This window comes from Artemia sp. Qi Xiang Cuo, chromosome 12, assembly GCF_049724085.1.
Source record: "Artemia sp. Qi Xiang Cuo chromosome 12, ASM4972408v1, whole genome shotgun sequence".
Taxonomy (NCBI): Eukaryota; Metazoa; Arthropoda; class Branchiopoda; order Anostraca; family Artemiidae; genus Artemia; species Artemia sp. Qi Xiang Cuo.
This window is the reverse complement of record NC_142805.1, coordinates 36013987-36029050: the sequence shown is the minus strand read 5'-3', so window position 1 is coordinate 36029050 and position 15064 is coordinate 36013987. Positions and strand designations below refer to the sequence as shown.

General features: G+C 34.6%; 1 protein-coding gene across 5 annotated transcripts in view; it reads right to left on the bottom strand.

The window, feature by feature from the left end:
- The window catches only part of LOC148946069 (myosin light chain kinase, smooth muscle-like), a 289632-nt gene extending 274771 nt beyond the window's left edge, over positions 1 to 14861 (bottom strand). The window contains exons 1-2 of one of the 5 annotated variants that reach the window (XM_089098047.1): positions 14681 to 14861; positions 7485 to 7832 (exon numbers count right to left, since the gene is read on the bottom strand). In XM_089098047.1, coding sequence (XP_088954173.1) covers positions 7485 to 7638 — 154 coding nt within the window. In that variant the 5' untranslated portion in view covers positions 7639 to 7832; positions 14681 to 14861. Of the gene's footprint in view, positions 1 to 7484; positions 7833 to 14558 lie in introns of all 5 variants that reach the window. The other 4 variants (XM_089098049.1, XM_089098051.1, XM_089098048.1 and 1 more) reach the window with 4 other exon arrangements.
- Positions 14862 to 15064: the final 203 nt, after the last annotated feature.

Below are 15064 nucleotides of genomic sequence, written 5' to 3'. Positions count from 1 at the left end.
AGAGATATTAAGAATAAAAGTTGCTCTGAAATGGCCTTTTAAAAGTATTTATTGTGGTAGAGTTATAAAATAATATGGTACGTCTTTGGGTGGGGGATCAAGATATCTAATTCAAGTTGTACAATGTGTTTAGGAGGGACCTTAAGAAAGTAACTTGCTTTGAATTTGTCTTTTAAAATTATTTCTTGGTGTTGAGGTATCCAAAAAGCTTTAAAGTATAGTTGTGGGATGAAAAAGATAAGTAATTCAAGTTGGAATTTGGGTTTAGGACGGACATTAAGACAGTAACTGGCTCTTATATGGTCTTTGAAAAGGATTCTTGGTGTTGAGGTATCCAAAAAGCTGTAAAGTATAGTTGTGGGGGAAAAAGATAAGTACTTCAAGTTGGAAAATGGGTTTAGGAGGGAAGTTAGGAAAGTAACTTGCTCTAAAATGGTCTTTGAAAAGTATTACTTGGTGTTGAGGTATCCAAAAAGCTGTAAAGTATAGTTGTTGGTGAAAAAGATAAGTACTTCATGTTGGAAAAATGGGTTTAGGAGGGACATTAAGAAAGTAACTTGCTCTGAAATGGTCTTTGAAAAGTATTTCTTGGTGATAAGGTATCCAAAAAGCTGTAAAGTATAGTTGAGGATGAAAAACATAAGTCCTCCAAGTTGTGTCCTGTGTTTAGTAGGGAAATAAAGAACTTAGCGTTTTCTGACAGGGCCATCGAAAAGTAGGTCTTGGATCCGAGGTATCAAAAATGCACTAAAGTTTATCTGTTTGGGAAAAACAAATTAATTTCAAGTGTTAATGTGGGTTTAGCAGGTACAGTATGAAAGTGAATTGATTTGAAATATATTTTGAAAGGTATTGCTTAATGTTGAGGTATCCAAAAAGCTGTGAAGTATAGTTGTGAGTGAAAAAGATAAGTACTTCAAGTTGGAAAATGGGTTTAGGAGTGACATTAAGAAAGTAACTTGCTCTGAAATGGTCTTTGAAAAGTATTTCTTGTTGTTGATGTATCAAAAAAGCTGTAACGTATAGTTGTGGGTGAAAAAGATAAGGAATTCAAGTTGGAAAATAGGTTTAGGAGGGACATTAAGTAAGTAACTTGCTCTGAAATGGTCATTGAAATGTATCTCTTGGTTTTGATGTATCCAAAAAGCTGTAATGTATATTTGTGGGTGAATAAATTAAGTTCTTCAAGTCGGAAAATGGATTTAGGATGGACGTTAAAAAATAAACTTTATCTGGAATGGTCGTTTAAAGGATTATCTCGGTGGAGATGAATAAAAAAAGCTGTAATGTATTGTTTATGGTTAAAATCATCATAACTTCAATTAGGACTATGTGTAGATTAGGGCCATAATGTCATTAACTATCACACACATGGTCTAAGAAAAGAATTTATTGGAGTTGAGGTATCAATCAATCGATAAAGTATATTTGTGGGTTAATAAGATATGTAATTCCAGTTGTAAAATGGGTTTATTACGTACATTTAGAAATTAACGTGATATGAACTGGTCATTGAACATGATTTCTTGGTGTTGAGGTATCCAAAAAGCTGTACAGTATAGTTGTGGGGGAAAAAGATAAGTATTTCAAAATGAAAAATGGGTTTAGGAGTGACATTAAGAAAATAACTTGCTCTGATATAGCCTTTAAAAAGTATTACTTGGTGTTTATGTCTCGAAAAAGCTGTAAAGTATAGTAGTGGGTGAAACAGATAAGTACTCCAAGTTGGAAAAATTGGTTTAGTAGGAGCATAAATAAACAACATTAATCTTAAATGGTGATTGAAAATTATTTTTTGGTTTTGATGTAACCAAAAATATACAAAATATATTTATTGGTGAAAAATATAAGTACTTCAGGTTGGAAAATGGGTTTAGGAGGAACATTAATAAAGGAACGTGCTCTGAAATGTCTTTTGAAAAGTATTTTTTGGTGTTGAGTTATCCAAAAAGCTGTACAATATAGTTGTGGGTGAAAAAGATAAGTACTTCAAGCTGGAAAATGGGTTTAGGAGGGACATTAAGAAAGTAATTTGCTCTGAAATTTTCTTTTAAAAGTATTTCTTGGTGTTGAGGTATCCAAAAAGCTCTAAAGTATTGTTGTTGGGATATTAGATATGTGCATCAAGCTGAAAATTGTGTTTAGAATGTACAATTAGATATTAAATTGTTCTGAGGTTGTAATTGAAAAGTATTTCTTTGCTTTTAGGTCTAATAAATTCTGAGGATTAGTTTTTATGTGGAAATGGATAATTACTTCAACTTGGAAAATGTGTTTAGGCGTGAAAATAAGTATGTAAAGTGCTCTTAATTTGTATTTGACAAATTTTTCGATGTTGCAAGTAATAGAAATTTCATTAACGCGGTAGTGGGTATTATAAACAAATTGACTTCCATTAATGAATAAGAGTTGATGATTGAGCTTAATAACTTAAATTTATCTGAACTGGTCTTTTAAAAGTATTTCTTGGTTCTGAAATGGTATCCAAAAATCTGTAATTTTTTTTTGGGTTTTTAATTTTTAATTTCTTAATGTTTATAATTGTGTTGAGAAGGGTCAGTAAAAACGTAACTTTCTCTGAAATGGTCTTTGAATAGTATTTCTGGGTTTTTATGTATACAAAATGCTGTAAAGTATAGTTGTGACTGAAAAAGATTTGTACTTCAAGTTGGAAAAAAGGTTTAGGAGGGAAAGTAAGAAAATAAATTAGTCTGAAATGGTTATTGAAAAGTATTTCTTGGTGATGAGGTATCCGAAAAGCTGTAAAGTATAGTTGTGAGGGAAAAACATATTTAATTCAAGTTGTAAAATTGGTGTAGGAGTGACAATAAGACAGTAACCTGCTCTAAAATAGTCTTTGAAAAGTATTTCTTGGTATTGAGGTATCCAAAAAGCTGTAAAGTATAGTTGTGAGTGAAAAACATTAGTACTTCAAGTTGGAAAATGGGTTTAGGAGTGAGATTAATAAAGTAACTTGCTCTGAATTGGTCTTTGAAAAGTATTTCTTGGTGTTGAGGTATCCAAAAAGCTGTAAAGTATAGTTGTGGGTGAAAAAGGTAAGTACTTCAAGTTGAAAAATGGGTTTAGGAGGGATATTAAGAAAGTAATTTGCTCTAAAATGGTCTTTGAAAATTATTTCATGGTTTTGAGGTATCAAAAAAGCTGTTAAGTTTTGTTGTGGGTGAAAAAGATAAGTATTTCAAGTTGGAAAATGAGTTTAGGAGGGACATTAAGAAATTAACTTGATCTGAAATGGTCATTGAAAAGTATTTCTTGGTGTTGAGGTATCCAAAAAGCTGTAAAGTATAGTTGTGGATGAAAAAGATAAGTACTTCTAGTTGGAAAATGGGTTTAGGAGGGACATTAAGAAAATAACTTGCTCTGAAATGGTCTTTGAAAAGTACTTCTTAGTGTTGAGGTATCCAAAAAGCTGTAAAGTATAGTTGTGGGTGAAAAAGATATGTACTTCAAGTTGGAAAATTGGTTTAGGAGGGATATTAAGAAAGTAACTTGCTCTAAAATGGACTTTGAAAAGTATTTCTTGGTGATTAGGTATACAAAAAGCTGTAAAGTATAGTTGAGGGTGAAAAAGATAAGAACTTCAAGTTCGAAAATTTGTGTAGGAGGGACATTAAGAAAGTAACTTGCTCTGAAATGGTCTTTGAAAAGTATTTCTTGGTGTTGAGGTATCCAAAAAGCTGTAAAGTATAGGTGTGGGTGAAAAAGATAAGTACTTCAAGTTGGTATATGAGTTTAGGTGGGACAGAAAAAATGTATCTTTATCTTAATTGTTATTTTTATAGTATTTGTTGTTGTTGATGTATCCATAAAGCTGTAAAGTATAGTTTTGGGTTATAAAGAAAAGTACTTCAAGTTGGAAAAAGGGTTTAGGAGGGACATTAAGAAAGTAACTTGCTCTGAAATGGTCTTTGAAAAGTATTTCTTGGTGTTGAGGTATCCAAAAAGCTGGAAAGTATAGTTGTGGGTGAAAAAGATAAGTACCTCAAGTTGGAAAATGGGTTTAGGAGCGACATTAAGAAAGTAACTTCCTCTGAAATGGTCTTTGAAAAGTATTTCTTGGTGTTGAGGTAACCAAAAAACTGTATAGTTGATTACATCATTCTATGCCCATAAATGGATTCCCGTCAGGACCTCCTGATAGGGTTCTACCGATTATGTAATCAATTTCTCAGAAATTCAACTGTCTTAGTCGATTACGTCATTCTATGTCCATAAATGGATTCCCGTCATGATCTTCTGATAGGGTTCTACCGATTATGTAATCAATTTTTTAGAAATCCATTTGTCCTAGTTGATTACGTCATTCTATGCTCATAAAGGGATTCCCGTCATGACCTTCTGATAGGGTTCTACCGATTATGTAATCAATTTCTCAGAAATCCATTTGTCCTAGTTGATTACGTCATTCTATGCACATAAATGGATTCCCGTCACGAGCTCCTGATAGGTTTCTACCAATTATGTAATCAATTTCTAGGGAATTCTCTCCCTTCGATTACGCAGTCAATATATCTCATCCCCACCTTCCCCATAGAAACAGCAATTTATTTTATTTTTAGGCATGGTAGAAAGAAATCACATGCAGAAACTTTTGACTTTCCCGTCCTTCGTCAGTGTGCTGACGAAAAGATCTGTGAGCCATGTGAACCTATTTGGACAACACAAAATAGTTTATGCTGTTTCAGAGTGCTTGCAATTTTATCACGCATGAAAAAAAAGTAAAACTCATTATTCCGAAGCAAAGTCCATGATTTCACGAGAAATCCACTTTTTTATAAGGTAAATCCATGACAATCCATGGCATTTCCAATATCCATGGCATGGTTTGAAAAATCCATTACTGTTGACATCCATTAAAAACAACAAATAAATTGACGAACACTCATAACCGTTCAAGAAACAACAATAAATGTTAGAAAATCCATGTTTTTTTCAAGTGATAAAAATTCTTTTCTTTCATTCTCAGTGAGAAAACCATAAACCACGTGGTAATCTTCGGAGTATAAGATAGCCTTCTACTAACGTTATTCTCTATCCGTTTAAAACACGCTGTTTGGCAATGGAAAAAGTAGTCAAGAGGCTACTGGAACAGTGGAATGCCCTGTAAATTTTTTTCCCAGAGCAGGGACAATATTCCGACTGCAACGAATGTCCTCGTTGCAGTCGGAGAGACTTGGAATTCTTAAACTTAGGCGGCATTACCTATTTCTGAGATATATATTACCGGTAGCCTAGTGAACGAGCTAAACCTATAATTCCAGAGCAGAAGTGTTGGAGTTCACTTGATTCTTAAGAAAGTTCGCAAAACCCTACATAGAATTAGGTAGATTTTCGTGAAAGAGGAAGCTGTGAACAAAAATGACCCTTTTAAGATTAATGTACGGTTTCCCGACAATTTAAGATCATATGAAAACGCCTACTTTGGACTAAATTTTCACGCGCTTTGTGATGAAATGTGTAAAGAGACTGATCTCAACCGAAAGTTAACCTTCGTCGAAAATAAGCTTGTCACTTTTTATTAGTGGTTCTGAGTTGAAATCATCAGTAGGTTTGATTCGTTGATTCTGGTGACGAGATTTTGGTTCAGCTGGATTGCGTTGATCCTAAAGCGGCGAGTGACCGGATTCAGAGCTGAGTGGGAATTTGAGTTATCTGCGATTCACTGGGTGATAGGATCAAAAAGAACTAAAAGTATTTTGGCGTGAGTTTTTGGCAAGCACACTGAAGTTGTTGACGACCCCGTAGGTCACTTTACTTCCAAGCTTCATGCAGATTCTTTTGTTTCTGGCACATTCTCCGCAGCAGCGGAAAGACAATTTTCGCTTCTGAGGTTGAATAGAGCACCACTGAGAAAGAAGTTGGACCCAGAGACAGTGGAGCGAATCAATATGTGTTGAGCTGGATATCCAGCTCAACACGAGCTGGTTATCCCTGATAAGACGTGTCTGGCACTGTAAGTGAAAATAAGGAGGGACAAAAAAACCTTTTTTTGATTAGGCTGTTGCGAATTTGTTTTTTTTTTCTTTTTTTTAGTCTTACGTTTTTCAGTATTTCAGCTAGTCTTTGCTAACTAGTGTCTTTTATTGTTTTTTGAAATTCATTTTATTTGAAGTTCGCATCTGTGATCTTTCTTTCGGCAAAAAAAAAACCTCTGCCATTGGGTTTTCTGATATTCTGAAGCTGATTTTGGTTAAGATCACTATATGTTTTGTGGGTGTTTCCTCCCTTTACAAAAATTGGGCAAATTTTCTCAGGTTCGTAGGCTTTGATGGGTAACATTAAACTTTATGAGCTTTATATATTTTAAATAAGCATTAACATTTGATTCTTTTGCTATGTCTATTGTTATCAAGACTCTGTTTCTTAGAGTTTTGGTTACTAGTGAGAAGCACCTTAGTTATTCAGCAGTGAGAAGAAAGAGCATGACTGTTTTTATGATCCAGTGGCTATTTTTGGTTCACACAAATGCAAAACCAAAATAATGAATACGTTTCGGTTTTCAAAAGTCATGTTTCCTGGTCAAATCTGAGTTCACAACGACGACGACACCGGATGTGCTGAAAACTTCCACGTACCCGGCATCCCATAAGACGCAGAATCTTGCATCATTGCGGAGAAACAAATTCAGCGCATCGGTAAAACATGTGTTTTTACTTAACACGGCCAATTTGTCGAAAGGCAGCACCGCGAGCGACGCAAAGCGTTGGAAGCAGCACATTTTTGTTAATTTTGGCAGTATGCTTGCCATAGATTTTTCCTTAAGCTGGTGGCAACCCTGCTTAGTGACTGCAATGGAACTCTGCATAAAATATTATTTAAAATAATTCAAGACTATGAATAACAATAGAAGGAAACATGACAAATTGATTATCATAAACATGCTACATATCATACAGTAAGAATTTCATTGTTTTGATGTTTCTTTTAGTTTTGTATATATGCTAGGACTATATATGAGACAATCAGGGAAAGAGGATGGGAAGCTGGAGATGGACAACATTGCTGTTGACGAGGCCCCAATCTTAGCACCACACCGGTCAGCCTGGAGGAGCAGAGTTGTGATGCTCTTTGCGCCGCGAATTCTTACTTGGTGGGGTTATTTTTCTTCGGAAGGGGAGAGAGGTTAAAAAAAACTATAAAAAAAACACCTCTAACATTTGTTTATATGGATTTTTGTTAGGTTTTTACCGTTCAGATAAAAATTTCAGGGGGGAAGTAGAACTCCGTAATCCCCCTCCCTAGATACGGTCTTGGGTAGCCATTTTTTAAAATTACTTGCATGAAATTAATTTTGCTCTCTACAGGACTTCGATAGGGTGTAACAATTGCACTTATTCAGTAAGTAATTGCAACAATCTATTTTGAACGCGGGGTTACTTTTTGTAATAAATTGAAAGAGCTAAAGTAAAACAAACAAATTTGTCAAAACTAAATTGAAATGTCCCTTTTAATTAGCTTCGTACCTTCAATTGTCACTTCAAGTTCAACGGTATCCCCTTTTCTAACAGCAATATCCCTCAAAGACTTGATAAATCTAGGTGGTTTGACGCAATCTTCAGCGCAGCAGAACTCTGAAGTTTGTCCCCATTTATTGATGTCCTCAGTGTTATTATCCATCAGTAAATTTGCTTTAATTCACTTTCATAGTTCTGACTAGAAACTACGCGACAAAGTCCAAGTTATGCAGCAATCACAAAAGTGCGCCCAAGAGCTGAGCTGTAAATATTGACACAAAATTAAGAAACGATTATTCTTTCAATGGACTTGAAGTGTAGGTTGAAACCGATATTTGCATTGTGACTCCACAGTTTCTGAAAAAATACACATAAAATCAAACTGTTAAACAAAAATTAATACCGATACTTATGCATTATACGGGCCCACGAAAGAAGTCAAGTTTGGTTAATGCCAATGAAATAAAATAGGATGAATATATAATAGTTTAAGAACAAATATGGGTTATATATTTGCACATTAGGGGGGGGAGGGGGGTAAAGTATAGCATATATTAAATACGTAACCTAACCTAGGTACCTCCCCCCCTATACCCCCAAAAACAACAGCTTAAATATTGTAAACGCAATGAAAACCACGCTTTGCATTCCATTTCTCTATTGCATATACCCGTTTGACGGGTATCCATTAGTAGTTCAATGTACAATATATAGCGATGGACCCGCATAATGCATAAGTACCTTATTATCTTTTCCTTGCAAAACCTAAGATATGAAAGATCGAACTATTACCCCAATTACAGCATCTAATTTAATAGTCCTAAACTTCTAATCACATACCTGTGCTGCCTGGAATATTCTTACTTCATTAAATGATCTGAGCCCCATGAGTCTGAACCCCATGAGTGTATTTTCATGAGCCGGAAGCCCCATGAGTGTGTTTTCCCCTTAAGAACCCAAATTTTCAAATATTGAGGTATATTTACTCCTTATTACCCCTTCATTCGGGGGATTATGTTTGAGCGGGGAGTGCAAAATGGGTGCTGGAGGTGGGGTGGGGTTGAGTTTCCTGTTAATGAAGAAATGGTAATTTTTCACAGAAAAGCAGCAGTGTTTAAAAAATTTAAGCAAGGTAGTAGAAAGTTGAACATTTGCCTAAAAGGGGGGGGGCGCTCCTTATATTAAGGTAAGTCCTGTTTAGCGTAATCCAAATAAATCAAAATGAACTCTCATTCGTGCAGCATTATTTAATAAATTAAAATTAATTTTATTTACCTATAAAATTAACGCCTTTTACGCCCCTGACTCATCCCCTCGTCAAACAGCTTTCTAAAATAACTTCTTTCATAACCTGTGACTAAAAAATAAAAAAAATAAACCTTCAATAATTGGACATTTGATTTTCCCGTTGAATCTATTTCCGAAATGCATGAGCTTGCCAAAATGACACGACCACTTACCCCATTCAATTTTGGGGGTAATATTTTGTAGAAATTAAGACTTGTTTTCGATTAAACATGTGATCAAGGTTTTTAATTCAATTTCTAGCCCCATAAATACGCAAGTTTACAATGTGAATGGAAAAAGGGAAGAACCATACATAAATCATCCGATTTAATGAGATTTATTATGTTCGAGTTGAATCTCAACTCAAATGCTCTCTCGGACGCTTAGTATTTGCTGATCCTTATTAAATTCATTCAACTGAAAATAACATTCTGACAATAAATCAAACAGTGCGTGGTAACGAACTGTAAGTAAGGACCGACTCAAGAGTAACCGCAACTCTAAAAAAACAGAATTTTAACGTCAATAGATAAACAAAAGATTCAGCTTATTATGCTGATTCCAAATATATAGAATTCGCCAATTTTAGTGTAACTTATCAAAAGTTACGAGCCTTGGAAAATTTGCCTGATTTTTGAAACAGAGGGAAATACCCCCTATAAGTCAAAGAATACTAATGCAAATTACACCATCAGATTTAGCTTGTCAGAGAACCCTACTGTAGAAGTTTCAAACTCCTATATACAAAAATGTGGAATTTTGCAGTTTTGCCAGAAGAAAGATCACGAATGCGTGTTTACTTTTTTTTTTCCAGAGGTGATCGTATCGAAATATAGGTCCTATAAGATCGGAAGAGGGTGCACTCGAAAGTTTGACTGTTTGTCCCATTTTTTTTAAGAACGGCTACTGAAACACATAGACCATTTAATTTGAATATGAAGCTTTTTCTAAAGTGCCAGAAGCTTAAGCGTAAAGAGCAGGGTATTGGGAAGGGGGGAATCCCTTCATATACGGAATAATTTCTGTTCGTTTTGAGTTTTAATGTTGATCCTTACTTTCAGTAAAAAAGAAACTTTTTTTTATTTAATGGACGGACAAGAGCCAACGAGCTGAAATTTAGTATATAAGTTTTTAAACACGGGGTTGGAGTTCTGGTGGTAAACTTTTTATTGTTTTAGAAAACAAAGTTGTGAGACAGAGTCAAACTTTAGCGTAAAGAGCGAGGCGTTGAGGAGGGGACAGCCCCTTTCATATACGGAATAATTTCTGTTCGTTTTAAGTTTTAATGTCGCTCCTTACTTTCAGCTTAAAAAAACTTGTGTTTTTTATTTAATTTCTGAACGTTTTTGAATTAATGCAGGTTTTGATTTTGGCTAACCGTACATGAATAATTAGAACGAAATTTGCATATTAATTTTACTTTTTGGGGGGCTAAATGGCTTTCTCGAAATTTTGTTCTGACATAACTTACAACTTAACTTACGTAACAAACTTCTATATTCGTATATTTTTATTACGTATATTAGGGGGCTCGCCACCTATTCAATACTTCACTCATTACGCTAAATTTCAAAATTTTGTTCCAATTCTTTAAGAATGAACCCTTAATCACAAAGACAGTTAATTAGAATAAATAGCTGTGATGAAAGTACAAAAAAAACCTTAGAGTAAAGAGCGAGGTAATGACTAGGGGGCGAACCCAATCATATACGTAATAATTTATGTTCATGTTAAATTTTGATTTTTTTCCTTACTTTCAGTTGAAAAAATCGTTTTTTGTATCATTTAATTTCTGATCGTTTTTTTTTAAATAATACTGGAAAATCCGGCGCCCCCTTCATAGCAATGTCACTTCCCCCATAACAATTTCCTCTATGAATAGATCCTGCCACGTAACCCCCGACCCCCCCCCCCCCAACTACCAGAAAAAATCCCCCTGAAAACTTCTGTATATTTCCCAGTAATCAATAATATATGTAAATATTTCCCAATAGCTAATATTATATGTAAACATTGGGCAAAGTTCATAACTTGCAGACCTTCCCCCGGAGACTGCGGGGGATTGAGTCATCCTCAAAGACATAGTTATTGTATTTTTCTACCATGGTGAACAAAATGGCTATCTCAAAATTTTGATCGGGTGACTTTGGGAAAAAATGAGCGCGGGAGGGGGCCTAGTTGCCCTCCATTTTTTGGTCACTTAAAAAGGGTAATGGAATTTTTAATTTCCGTTCGAATGAGCCCTCCCGCAATATTCGAGGACCCCTAGTTCGATATGATCACCCCTGGGAAAAAGAAAAAAAAACAAATAAACACTCATCCTTGATCTTTCTTCTGGAAAAAAAATACAAAATTCCAAATTTTTGCAGATATGGGCTTGAAACTTCTATAGCTGGGTTCGCTGATACTCTGAATCTGATTATGTGATTTTCATTAAAGTTCTATGACGTTTAGGGGGTATTACCCCCTTTTTCGAAAATAAGGCACATTTTCTCAGGCGCGTAACTTTTGATAGATTAAACTAAACTTGATGAAACCTAAATATTTGAAATCAGCATTAAAATATAATTCATTTGATGTATCTACTGGTATCAAAACTCCGTTTTTTAGAGTCTCGGTTACTTTTGAGTTCGGTCGCTCCTTACTTACAGTTAGTTACCACGAACTGTTTGATGCACCTACATATCAGCCATAAATTAGCTGGTATCATACAACCTACAACCAGATCGCCTCTTAGTTTGACCTTTTTTTTACTTTTAGTACATTGTTTGTGTCAATCCTGGATCTGTAATTTGCCAATAAAACCTAGGATCCACTAATCATTTGGCTTTACACTTTTGCAATTTTTATCGGGAAACAAAGACTTCTCGTATAAACACGTTCACAAGAGTAGCTAGAGTAGAGTCCATAAGGTTTGCCCCAATTTCATAATGTCATTCCTTTTCATATAAGTCAGCCATTTTACGGCTATGATTGACTAGAATATGCTGATATAATGATATAGGGATTTCTGTCTAGAATTTGAAGCTGCTGTTACGGTCTTGTAAAAATTGCACCTCTGGACTACTGAGCACATGAAAAATGGCACCCAAGAAAAATTGAAAACTATGCAAAATTAAAACCCCGGATGATTATGCAGAAAAAAGGGACATACGGCAGAAAAATTTCTAAAGAGCAATTAATTTAAGAATATCTAGGATCAAAAATTTTTTTTTTTGTAATTTTTCTTACCCTACATAAATTTGGGAATATTTAGGATCAAAATTAATAAAAATTCTTACCTCACCTCCCTACTGAAAAAAGCTACCGAACTTTTAGTAGCTAAAAACTACTTAATTTTCTAGTACATTTGAAAAAAGCTTTTTATTGTTCCAATTAAACGAACATAATGTTTCAGAAGTCAGTCGTTCTTACAGAATTGGGACAAAATTCAAACTTTAGCGTAAACGGCGAGGTGTTGAAGAGGAGGCAATCCCCTTCATATACGCAAGAATTCCTGTTCGTTTTAAGTTTTAATGTAGCTCCTTACTTTCAGTTGAGTTTTCTTTTTATATAATTTCTGATCGTTTTTTTAATAATCCCACGACATCTGACCCCACCTCCACGAAGAAACTCCCTCCCCATGGATATATCCTCTAGACAATTCAACCCCGGTGAAAATTTACCCAGGCAATAACTCTTAACAACTCCAAGCGTAAAATTGAGACGGAAAAGAGAAATCAAGAAATATTAAAAGTCATGTTATATCCAAAGGCATAGATATTGGGCCTTTCAACTATTATGAACAAAATGGCTATCTCAGAATTTTAATCGGACGATTTTGCAGAAAAGGGGGTGGGGGAGGGGGCAGTGGCGTCGTTTGGGGGTGACAAGGGGGCAGTTGCCCCCCAATAGATTTAAAAAAAAACTATTATATAGCCCATGCCCCTTGACTCTCCGGATGTGGAACTTGTTTGCCCCCTCAATAAAAATGCTGGTGCTACGCCCCTGCGAGGGGGCCTAGTTTCCCTCCAATCTTTTTGTTTACTTAAAAAGGGAACTAGAACTTTTGATTTCAGTTTGAATGAGCCTTCTCACGATATTCTAGGAACACTGGGTCGATACGATCACCCCTGGGTAAAAAAAAAAAAAAACACACATCCGTGATCTTTCTTCAGGCAAAAAATACAAAATTCCACATTTTTGCAGATAGGAGCTTGAAACCTCTACAATAGGGTTTTCTGATACGCACAATCTGATGATGTGATTTTCATTAAGATTATGTGACTTTTAGGGAGTGTTTTTCTCTTTTTTCGAAAACAAGGGAAATTTTTTCAGGCTCGTAACCTTTGATGGGTAAGACCTAACTTAATGAAACTTAAATATTTGAAATATCATAATAATACAATGCTTTTGATATATCGTTTGGCGTCAAAATTCCGTTTTTTAGAGTTTCGGTTACTATTGAAACGGGTCGCTCCTTACTTACAGTTCGTTGCCACGAACTGTTTGAAAGCACCAGAACTTGCACCAACCTTAGAAACACATTTTTATTATTCATTTTTTCTAGACTTAAAACCCACTTGTAGAGTATCATTACATGTGCCTCTAAAAAAAACTGCGCGTACATATTTTTTTGAAAAGGGTTAGGTCAATTCATAACCATCTATAAATTATAATTGTATTTTTGGGTTTCTCGGTTGTCATAACGCAGAGGGGTTTTGGTCCCACCTAATGATGTGATCTCGAAAATAATCGTAGTTTTTTTGATGCGCGAAAAAAAAATGCTTTTTCGTCTTATTACAACGTTGACAAAAAAAATTTACACCTAGAATGAAAAAATTCCAGGTACTTACGTATTATAGTGACCACACTAAAGAAGTGAAGTTAGGATACTATTAATGAAATATACCAAAATATATTGAAAATATAATACTTTAGTAACAAAATAATGGAAAGTAAAAGAGAGAATTATGGAAAGCAGGCCGCCCAGAACGCATTATATTAAATGTTTAACCTAACCAACTGTATATATTAAACACAGTTTATAGAATTAGTTAATATAGTTATAACTATTATAATATAGTTATATAGTTAATATAGATAATTCTATAAACTGTGATATTAAATATCTAATGAAAATATACCTGCATGTTTACCGTTTATCTGGCTCAGGCTAAGCAGATTATCTCCGAGTGGACACAGAAACCGGTTATATTACAGATCATGAACAAAGTGTGGTCGCTATAACACGTAAGTACCAAATTACAAAGCAAAAAATTACAAAAGCACTAATTACACCTAGGCATTAACAGTAAAGATATAGGCTCAACACATCAATTAAATCTAACGAAGATTAATTATTTGCCATTACTTCCGTTCGAAGACAAGGGATAAAAAAATAATTATTAATTATCTATAAGCCTAACTGCTTTTATTTATTACTGGTATCACTAATAAGTCCATGTCTACATTACAATGTTCCTCAATGGCACCAAGTGCTAGCGGCAAAAATAAAGGGTATGGTCCATAAACGAATTGCCACTAATGAAAATTAATTATTAGCTATTATTTCCTATTAGCTATTATTATTAGCTATTATTTCCTATTAGCTATTATTATTAGCTATTATTTCCATTTGAAGACAAAGATAACACAAAATTATACACAATTTGTATGACAATAAGTACAGAACAGATTCAATAAAAGTCCCTTTTATTTATCATAAGCATTTTAAGGGCTAAATATGTCGTTTTCTGACATTTTAGGCTGAAGATAACAACAAATCATTAATGATAGTTGAGTTCTGAAACATACCCTTTAAGATCGTCTTTGAATGTTCGAGCTCACAAGTAAAATCAGTCTTGTTGCTCAAAACCTTTAAATTAACGAGACTACATTCAAATTCGAAGCCTGCTAATGAAACAAAACAAACTCACAAAAAGTCTGCCAAACAACAACTGTCTAATTCGAAATCCCTTTATCTTGACACTATCTTATCTTCAAATAACTATTCTTCAACTATCGTTGGATCAAGTACTCATTGGGAACTAAATAAAAGACACAGCGAAACAGCATCACTTGGAACAACTAGTACAGGCACTTCTGAGAGAAATATTTGCATCCAATAAAATGCATTTTGGGATTACGGCAACACTTCTCTAGTAGATAGATGCGCAAAGCGCAATTACAAATTTATTAACTGGAACTTGGCTGGGATTTCTAAAAAGATATTTAACTACGCGTCATTGTTCTAATAAAGCGATTTTTTTCTTAACCAAAGTGAAGAGCTAGAGCACGCCTAGCGCGAACAGAAGTTACCC